The sequence below is a fragment of the Mustelus asterias genome, chromosome 20 (assembly GCF_964213995.1).
Source record: "Mustelus asterias chromosome 20, sMusAst1.hap1.1, whole genome shotgun sequence".
NCBI classification, from domain to species: Eukaryota; Metazoa; Chordata; class Chondrichthyes; order Carcharhiniformes; family Triakidae; genus Mustelus; species Mustelus asterias.
The window spans coordinates 17,602,102-17,612,382 of record NC_135820.1 but is presented as its reverse complement, the minus strand read 5'-3'; the positions used below and the strand labels follow the sequence as shown (position 1 = coordinate 17,612,382).

The window sequence follows — 10,281 nt, the reverse complement described above, 5'->3', positions numbered from 1 at the left end:
TATTCTATTCTTCTGATATAAAGGCCACCATTGCATTAGACTTTTGGATTTTTTTTGTACCTGTTCATGACATTTTAATGATCTGAATTTTCTAAATTACAACAGCACAAATTACAACACTTCAAAAGCGCTTAATTGATGATAAGGTGCTTTAGAAAATCCTGAGGAAATGAAGGGCAGTAGATAGAAGTAATTCTTTCCACCAGTTTGTTCTATTCTAAGCTCCACAGTTGCTCTGGAGTTGAGTCCACACCTGAGTCGTGCCCCCATTCCTAACCAATTATCAGACAGTGACACTGCCCATGCTTTCGGTCCATCAACTCTGGAGGTGTAACCTGGCTTTGCAAAGACTGATTGGAGGGTCAGCAACCACGATGGCCCTGTCCGATCAATGGGAAATGTCACCCATAAGGCTCACACAGCACTTTTTGGATGCAAAAACAACACACAGATTGCATCAGAGCTTGGCCAGAGTCTGGCAATAGAACCTTCAGCAAGCATTGCAAGGTGCCTACCTCAGCTGAACAGAGCAAAAAAAGCACACTTTGACAGTTATTGATTGTTGGAACAGATTATTGGCTAGATTGTGTATTAACTGCATCTATGAGGAGGTGTGGCAGTTGCATATTTTCAAAGCTATTGATTGCTGATTGCTCGGGTAGATATGCAGAGTACAACTTGCTCATCCTGGATTACGTATTAACTGCAACATCAATGAGGTGTGTTCCCATTCAGTGACGATTGTGGCGAGCCCCCTTATCCCTGAGCGGTGGGAGGTCCTGTCATTCTCTATTTAAAGGCACAGGCGGCTTAGCAAAAACTCAGACACCTGAAGAACCTCAGAATTCGAGCTGCACAACAGAAGATAAAGAAGAAATCATCGTCCTGAAGCTACTCTTGAGACAGACCTCTTAAGCTGAGTAAGTGAACCTCAATATAGTGTGATACAAGGTAATGATCAGCGATTATGGAAATAGATGGTGGTGTGGAACAACATGTGCAATTTACACTTTTAACCATGTTTTATCGCAGATTACTTCTTCATATGACTGAGAGTTGTACTTCTTTTTCATTCTTATTCCACCTTCTTTCTCTTGGATCTTTTTTCTTGCATTATCTCTCGCTTCCTTGTGCTGAGAAAGATGTGCAGCTTTTGTGCAAAGATGTGCAGCCGGGGCGGGCAGAGTGGCACACTGATTAGTGCTGCTGTCTCGCAGCGCCAGGGTCCTGGGTTCAATTCCCGGCTTGGGTCACTGTCTGTGCACATTCCCCCCATGACTGCGTGGGTTTCCTCCGGGTGCTCCGGTTTCCTCCCACAGTCTGAAAGATGTGCTGGTTAGACGCATTGGCCATGCTAAATTCTCCCTCAGTGTGCCCGAACAGGCGCCGGAGTGTGGCGACGTGGGGATTTTCACATTGCAGTGTTAATATAAGTCTATTTGTGACACTAATAAATAAACTTCAAACTTGAAAAAACTTTAAACTAAATGGTGGGAATCATGTTCCTTTCAATACAGATTTCATCAATTAGCATTTCTTTAAATTATACTTACCCAGGTGAATTATTCCAATAATCCACAATTTTAACAGATGCCGCCAGCATCTTAAAGTTTTTAGAAGTTTTATTTATGAGTGTCACATTAGGCTTACATTAACGCTGCAATGAAGTTACAGTGAAAATCCAATCCACGATTTTAAAAGGTGTCGCCAGCAGGCTGGAAAATAATAATTGGAGTAACACTTTCCTTTTCTTTAACTCTGTCCATGTTAATACTTTGCCACAATCAAGACACAAGTGCATTCTGACCGCTCTAAGCAGTGCCGTAATGATTGTTTTACAGGTTGTTGAGGGCCCATTTCTCGAAGAAGCCATGGCACCACAGCTCCAGTCTGCACCCCGGCTCCCTCTGAATGTGGTTCAGGGGGATCTGAACGCGCTGAGCTCTGCAGTGAGAGACTTTGTCGAGGAAAGTGCAAAGCTGTGTCAGCCAGACAGCATCCACATCTGTGACGGCAGTGAGGAAGAAAACAGGCAGATTCTGTCCCTGATGGAAGAGCAAGGGATGATCAAACGCTTACGCAAGTATGAGAACTGGTGAGTACCTTTCTCCTCTCCACGTTTTGGTAAAGTTTTATTGCGCTTGTCAGTTCTCGGCAGCAATGTTTCCGTTTTGCATCAGCAACAAGCACTCCCAGCTCAGGTATCCCAGGGTAACATGCAGAGCACATTCGCTCTACAATGTCCCGCCAACATGCATCAGTAATAGCTTCAGAAGACTATTTGCTGCTCTACCAGTGCAGCGCTTCCATTCACCAAACCTGCTGCTTATATCTCCTGGGTGAGATTGCTGGGTCAGTGTGCAGACAATTCACTGTGCACACATTCATTTCTTTTGCCCTTAATGGCACAAAAGGTGAATGGACGGAGATCCTGGCACCTGCAACGCAAGGGAGAGATTTCCTGTGACTGTAAAATGACATGAAGGGCCACACAAATCATTTAACTGTATAACAGTGGATACAAACCAGAAAGAAGCTAATTAATTTAGAAGATTCAAAGCTGCACTATAGTTGTAAATAATTTAAAGCTATAGCAGATTTCTAAAGAGACAGTCAAAACTAGTCCAGGACAAACACACAGACACACACACTGACACACACACAGACACACGCTCACACCCACACACAAGCACACACTGACACATACAAACACACTGACACACACACATGCACACACTGATACACTCACACACAAACGCACACACTGACATACACAAACACACTGACACACACACATGTACACACACTGATCCACTCACACATACATGCACACACTGACACCCACAAACAAACACACAGACACACAAACAAACACACATACACAAATCCATTACACTCAGTCTCGGTCAGTTTGGACACATGAAGTAACTGGTCTAAGTTCCTGCCTTCAATTCTGAATCACCACACACGGCCTGGATGTATTATTGAATTGTGATGATGACTGACATCTTAAAGCTGGACTCACTGTGACTGAATTGGATTAATTTTTGTTCTTTCCAGCTGGTTAGCTCGCACAGACCCCCGGGATGTTGCTCGTGTGGAGAGTAAAACTGTGATTATAACCCCTGAACAGAGAGACACCATTCCCACAGCAAAGAGTGGAGTTAGCCAGCTCGGACGCTGGCTGTCGGAGAAGGAGTTTGAAAAGGCATTCGATGCCCGATTCCCAGACTGTATGAAAGGTACAGACATTCATTCAATCTGGGTTATTTCTGGGCTATTCTATCTGCACACAGAATTGTGAGTGATTATTTAATAAAGGTGTGGTGATTATATCACAGTTATTGACTCCTCAGTGTGGACCGTATCACACTAAAGTTATCCAACCATTCTGTTCACCTGCTTCTCACGTTGTACAATACCTTAGACAGGGGTTCCTGAACTACTGAGGAGGAGCCAGGATCTCTGCTGTTAACTGTGACAGCTTCTGACTGAGTTACATTGCAGACAAACCTCCTATCTGCACCATTCAGCTGTCCTAACTACAGTGCTGTGGTTGGCAGACTTGCCCATTCCGGGGAGTCGCAGCAGCTGGCATGAACAGTACACAATGCAGATCGTAGAATCATAGAATCCCTACAGTGCAGAAGAGGCCATTCGGCCCATCGAGTCTGCACCGACTCTCTGAAAGAGTGTTGTACCAGGCTCTCTCCCCTGCCCTGTCCCTGTAACCCCGCACATTCACCATGGCTAATTCACCTAACCTGCACATCTTTGGACTGTGGGAGGAAACCGGAGCACCCGGAGGAAACCCACGCAGACAGGGGGAGAATGTGCAAACTCCACAAAGACAGTGACCCGAGGCCAGAATTGAAGATGGGATTCTGGAGCTGTGAGGCAGCAGTACTAACCACTGTGCCACTGTGTTGCCAGCCATGATAAATGTCAGCCAAACATGCAACCAAAATCAAAGGAACTTTTATCCCCGTCTCTCTGTCTCAGTACGGGTTGTACAAATGAGAGGTGGAAGGGAGCTTGGTGTTTGGATCATAGGTGGAAATTCTGAACTCCATTCTTATGGTTATGTCCTCATCCCAATCCATTGGTGAGATAACTATCTTGGTGTTACTCAGGATATTTGTTATTCCACCTGTATTGCTGTAAATGCTTTAATAGTCAGTGTCTGGGCTGGGATGATGACAGTATCTGAGTTTAATCGTGAGTTTATAAGGATTTAAAGAGCAAGCAAATTCCATCCCGGAATAGTCTCAGCAACAATTTTCTTCCTGTCAATCTTTAGGCCGAACAATGTACCTGATTCCATTCAGCATGGGACCTGTGGGGTCTCCTCTGTCCAAGATCGGGATCCAGCTGACCGATTCACCGTATGTCGTGGCTAGCATGAGAATCATGACCCGCATGGGATCATCTGTACTGGAGACCCTGAGGACTGGCCAGTTTGTCAGATGTCTTCATTCAGTCGGATGCCCCTTACCGCTAAAGAGTGAGTTTGGATTCAGCGTTTTGGAATGAATGATAGTTCTGTGCGTGCGATGGGGGGGAGGGAAGGGGAGAGGGGGCTTTTCCTTTGATCCAGCAGATTTTTATCCAGCTTTGGGTGACAATCCATCTCTTGTCCTTAGGGCCACTGGTCAATAACTGGGCCTGCAATCCTGAGCTGACACTGGTCGCCCACATACCTCAGCGCAGGGAGATTATTTCATTCGGGAGTGGTTATGGAGGCAACTCGCTGCTGGGGAAGAAGTGTTTCGCTCTGCGCATCGCCTCCAGGATTGCTCAGGAAGAGGGTTGGCTGGCTGAGCACATGCTGGTAAGAATACAGGAGTTACTCTTTACTGGATCTTTAACAGCTGCAGTTGTAATAAAGTCTCGCCTGTGAAAGAAGCAAACTTCTGAAATAAGACAAATATCAGATTTAAGCTCTGCATTGAGATGTCAGCCTTGCTGGATTGATAGTCTTTTCACCTCCCATCGGAGGTGAATGAACCAAGGCCCCCTCCAGATACTTGAGGCCATAATCCGGGTTTGACAATCCAGTCAGTACTGTAGGAGTGCTGCATAGTCACAGCTGACATCTTTCAGATGAGATATTAAACTGAAGGTGCCTGTGGACTCTCCTGTAGGTACAAAAGATTCCACAGCACCATTTGAAGGATAAAGGATGATTTTTCTTTCTCCCCGGTTACCTGGTCAATACTTATCCTTTAACCAATGTCACTGAAACTACTTGATTTGGTCATTCACTATCTGTTTGTGGGATCTTGCTGTGCACTTACGAGCTGCCATGTTTCTGATATCACATCAGTCACCACACTTGAAAAGTACGTCATTTTCTGGAATGTTCTTTGGGCCATCCTGAGGAATTGAAAGGTGCTATATAAATGCAAATTCTGCCACTGACGAGTCGCTAGACAATGATTCATGTTTCTCAGTCTCACACAGAGCTGAATAATGTTTGAACTTTAGGTTAAATGAAGCGTTTCAGGTGCATCATTACTGGAAGATTTTAAATCATTTGGGATCAGCCATGCGAAATAAAGGGTGAGGCAGTGGTGTAGTGATAATGTCACAGTGCTAGTAATCCAGAGACCCAGGGGAGTTCTCTGGGGACCCATGTTCGAATCCCACCACAGCAGATGGTGAAATTTAAATTCAATAAAAAATAGGAATTAAAAAATCTAATTGTCAAAAAACCCATCTAGTTCATGAAGGACCTTTGGGGAAGGAAATCTGCCGTCCTTACTAGGTCTGGCCTACATGTGACTCCAGATCCACAGCAATGGCCTACCCTCTGAAATGGCCTAGAACACATTTCAAGGGTATTTAGGGGGTGGCAATAAATGCTGGCCCAGCCAGCAACACCCACATCCCTGAAGGAATAAAGTAAATGGTGCAGAAATACTCAGCAATGCTAGGTTGTTCAGCCTGTGTCAGTGTGAACACACACACTGCATGTCCCATGCTGCACGTATGAGAAATGTAGATTAGACTGTAGGGTCAGCGAACGGACATCATTTGCTCACCAGCTTCTCCTCTCCCTCCCCAGATCCTGGGAGTGACCAATCCCAAAGGTCAGAAGAAGTACATTGCTGCTGCCTTCCCCAGTGCCTGTGGGAAAACAAACATGGCCATGATGAATCCCACATTGCCTGGCTGGAAGGTAGAGTGTGTGGGAGATGACATTGCCTGGATGAAATTCGATGAACAAGGTTTGTTTCTCTCAGCTTCTCTCTATAGTTTAGCGCAGATGTGAAATGATTCAATGAGGAAAGTGATTACTCTGTATTGAAGGTGCATTGCCTGGTGAAAGCCCAGTCACTTTATTAATACCTCCCTTACGGGACCTTCCCACAGGTAACCTGAGAGCAATCAACCCAGAAAATGGCTTCTTTGGTGTGGCGCCCGGAACGTCTGTCAAAACAAACCCAAACGCAATGAAAACCATCAGCAAGAACACCATTTTCACCAACGTAGCAGAGACCAGCGATGGAGGGGTTTACTGGGAAGGAATCGATGACAATCTGCCCCCCGGCGTCACCGTGACTTCATGGAAAAACAAAGCGTGGAGTCCAGAGGATGGAGAGCCATGTTCGCACCCCAACTCCAGGTTCTGTACTCCTGCCAGACAATGTCCGATCATCGACCCAGACTGGGAGTCTCCTGAAGGAGTTCCCATTGAAGGGATTGTCTTTGGAGGACGCAGGCCAAAAGGTACAATAGTGGAATGTATAGAACAACACAGCTAAATATTCGGGTGTTAGATCGAGTCAGCTGCGCTGGTGCTGTGTTGGAAAGTTGCTCAGGGAGCTCAGGAAGTCTGGCAGTAGACATTTAGTGAAAGGCTGTAACTGGGATGGCTGCGTAACAGTATTAAAACATACGTGTGATGTTACATAGGAATCACATAGTACTTACAGCAGGCCATTCGGCCCAACAGGTCGATGTTCGTGTTGATTCTGCACTAGTCTGCTTCCTCTTCACCCCCATTTCACCCCCATTTCACCCTATCAGCAGATTCATGACTGCATCGACTCTGTTAAGTACTTTCATAATCTTAAAGATCCCTCTGTTTGGACATCCCTCGTTCTATTGTTGCTTTACAAAGGAACCTCAACCATTTCCATCTTCCCTGATAAGTACAACCTCTCAATTCCACTATCATGCTCGTAAATTTTGTTTAAACTTCTCTAGCGCCTGCGTCCTTTTCATAAAAGGGAGACTGGAACTGTGTACAGTATTCCAATGTGGTCTAACAAATCCTCTCCAAGTTTAACATAACTTATCTGCTTTGCAGTTCTATCTTGTTAGTAACTAACCTCAATGCCCTGTTGTTTATTGTGGTCAGATTAAACTGCACAACTGCAGTTTGAAATTTTGTACGTGTGCACCTCCAGACCCCTCTGTGTCTCTCAGTTTAGTTCTTATTTTCCAAAGAGTGTGAAGCTTTCTTTAGTCTGCCTCTACTAAGATATACTCATTCACACTTATGTGTATTGAAGTTCATTATTTCAAAGACATTCTTGGTCATTCTGTTCCAGGCGTCCCTCTGGTTTATGAAGCTTTCAACTGGCAGCATGGTGTTTTCATCGGAGCAGCCATGAGATCAGAGGCTACAGCTGCAGCAGAACACAAAGGTATGAGAGTAACACTGGGAAACAACACTGGGACACTGGGGAACAACACTGGGACACTGGGAACAACACTGGCACACTGGGGAACAACACTGGGGAACAATAGTGGGATACTGGGGAACACAATACTGGGACACTGGGAAACATGATACTGGAATACTGGGAAACTCAACACTGGGAAACACGACACTGGTGAACACAACACTGGGACACTGGGAAACTCAACACTGAGACACTAGGAAACATAACCTTGGGACACACAACACCAGGACATTGGGCAACACAGCACTGGGATTCACAACACAGGAATGCTGTGACACAGTGCACACCAGTGACACTATCCTGCAATTCCTAGTGTAAAGTGAATACAAGTAGATGAGGAGTGAGGAACCTGCTAACATTCATTATCTAAGGTCACACATGAAACAGAAAAGCCTTTAGATTTGAAGTGAAATGGGCTGATTAGGTTGTGGTGTTGTTTATCTCCATACGAACAAACGGTTAACTTGTGTAGTTCCTGTGTCACCCTCAGCACCAGTTCTTCATTGCTCCTTTTGTCATTGTTCCTCAGGGAAGGTCATTATGCACGACCCTTTCGCCATGCGGCCTTTCTTTGGGTACAACTTTGGCAAGTACCTATCGCACTGGCTCAGCATGGAGCACAGGAGCAACTCTAAACTCCCCAAGATCTTCCACGTCAACTGGTTCCGCAAAGATACTCAGAGCAACTTCCTGTGGCCGGGCTTCGGGGAGAACTGCCGAGTCCTGGAGTGGATGTTCCGGAGGATCGAGGGGGAGGATTGCGCCAAGCGCTCTCCTTTGGGCTTCGTTCCTGCAGACGGCACCCTGAACCTCAAGGGCCTCGGTCAGGTCAACATGGGCGCACTCTTCAGTGTCGAGAAAGAATTCTGGGAAGAGGAAATAGAAGCAATCAGAAAATATTTTGAAGACCAAGTCAACACTGACCTTCCCAGCGATGTGGCCAATCAGCTGCTGCAGTTAAAACAAAGAATCAGTCGGGTGTAACAAAGGACAAATCGGCAGCAAGGAAGAAGCCATGGTTATTACATATCATTTGTACCCCATTGACATTCTGCAACTCATTGTTTATTGATACTATGAGTTAGATTGAACATTACATGCACTTAGGAATGCTAGAGATTGTGTACTCACGTTTTTACTTGATAACAAAGGACTCAGGTGGAAAGGAAAATATCCCTTCAAACAGGAGATTTTAGGAACATAGAATTCTATAAGATGACCGTGGGACTTTTATGGTCTAGAATTGCATTTTGAGAGTATATCAAAACACAATGTTGTCTGTCTGTGCAAAGGAAACACAGTTTTAACTCACTCTGTTAATGAGAAGTCAGTCTGATGGAGAGTTTTGGAGAGATGAAATTTAGCCCAGCTCTGTAAGCCAAGGGTATCACCAGCACAACACGTCCTGTAATCGCTCAGCAACTCCCCAGAAGTTGTACTGTCATTTCTGATGCACGTGATTTTAACTTTGTAATGGGGTTACAAAGATCTGGGGGCAACTTGAATCAAAACTGGAATCCTGATTTAAATTGGAAAGGCATAGTTTATGCAAGGGGAGAAGATTTATTTGTTCAAACATTTCCAAGAGTGCTCTGATTGCCTGCAAATATTATCATTTAATGCACATTTCTATTCCTGTTTTGAGATTTAGCAGAACGGTACTGAAGAGTCCTTCAAACCTCAGGAACAAGCATATATATATATATATATATATATATGGACATATATAATTCCTACCAGCTTCCAGGAAAGATATGCAGTGAGGTGAACATATTGGGGCAATGTGGTTTTAAGTTGAGAACTGTTAGCTTTAGTTTTTTTTGTATCAGATGCAATAAAGGTATCAATTGTGGACAGGATGCAGCCAGTAGCACAGTAATGGAATTGATCGGTTGTCAATTGCCTGTGGCTTGTCAGATTTATGAATACGTCAAACAACACATGCACGGGGTTTGACACTGGGTAAAAATTCAAATCATTGACCAATCTTAATTTGTTCAAATTCTAAATTATGATTCTGTAACAAACTTTATGTATGCTATTGTTCAAAATATTCTGTAACAAAGTTTATGTATGCTATTGTTCAAAATATTTCTGCTGGAAAGTTTTATTGTTTGTATGTGTTTTTTTAAAATAAATTGTTATTCAGTTGTTTTCAATATTTTGATTTGATTTATTATTGTCACATGCATTAGCATAGAGTGAAAAGTATTGTTTCTTGCGTGCTATATAGACAAAGCATACCACTCATAGAGAAGGAAACAAGAGAATGCAGAATGATGGAAGAAGGTGGAAGAGAGAATGTCCGGTGGACGTGGGGTCCTTAATTATGCTGGGTGCTTTGTTGAGGCAGCAGGAAGTGTAGACAGATCCAATGGATGGGAGGCTGGTTTGCGAGATGGATTGGGCTACATTGACGACCTTTTGTAATTCCTTGCCGTCTGAATTTTGAATTTCATTTAACCATTTCACCATTTGGGTCTTTATCCTTTTTAAACTTCCAAAATCAGCCTAAAAGTTGGTCCCCGGAGTTTTTTTGTCTTAAAAGATTTTTGAAAAATCTGGCCCATTGATGCACCATCAATCG

General features: G+C 44.2%; 1 protein-coding gene across 1 annotated transcript; it reads left to right on the top strand.

Annotated features, from left to right (window-relative positions):
- Positions 1 to 799: 799 nt before the first annotated feature.
- On the top strand, positions 800 to 9,743 carry LOC144508414 (phosphoenolpyruvate carboxykinase, cytosolic [GTP]-like). The gene is made up of 9 exons (XM_078236299.1): positions 800 to 920; positions 1,842 to 2,095; positions 3,061 to 3,242; positions 4,301 to 4,504; positions 4,644 to 4,831; positions 6,068 to 6,230; positions 6,376 to 6,732; positions 7,560 to 7,655; positions 8,224 to 9,743. Exons 2-9 carry the CDS (start codon positions 1,872 to 1,874, stop codon positions 8,676 to 8,678), a joined length of 1,869 nt encoding a protein of 622 aa, XP_078092425.1. The 5' UTR covers positions 800 to 920; positions 1,842 to 1,871; the 3' UTR covers positions 8,679 to 9,743.
- The last annotated feature ends 538 nt before the right edge of the window (positions 9,744 to 10,281 follow it).

What these genes read in the sequence shown, in the direction of transcription:
- LOC144508414 (XM_078236299.1), top strand. Translation starts at nt 1,872, where the DNA reads ATGGCACCACAGCTCCAGTCTGCACCCCGGCTCCCTCTGAATGTGGTT. An exon ending in ATTCCCAGACTGTATGAAAG is followed by an intron (nt 3,243 to 4,300) that starts GTACAGACATTC and finishes GTCAATCTTTAG; the next exon opens with GCCGAACAATGTACCTGATT. An exon ending in ATGCCCCTTACCGCTAAAGA is followed by an intron (nt 4,505 to 4,643) that starts GTGAGTTTGGAT and finishes TCTTGTCCTTAG; the next exon opens with GGCCACTGGTCAATAACTGG.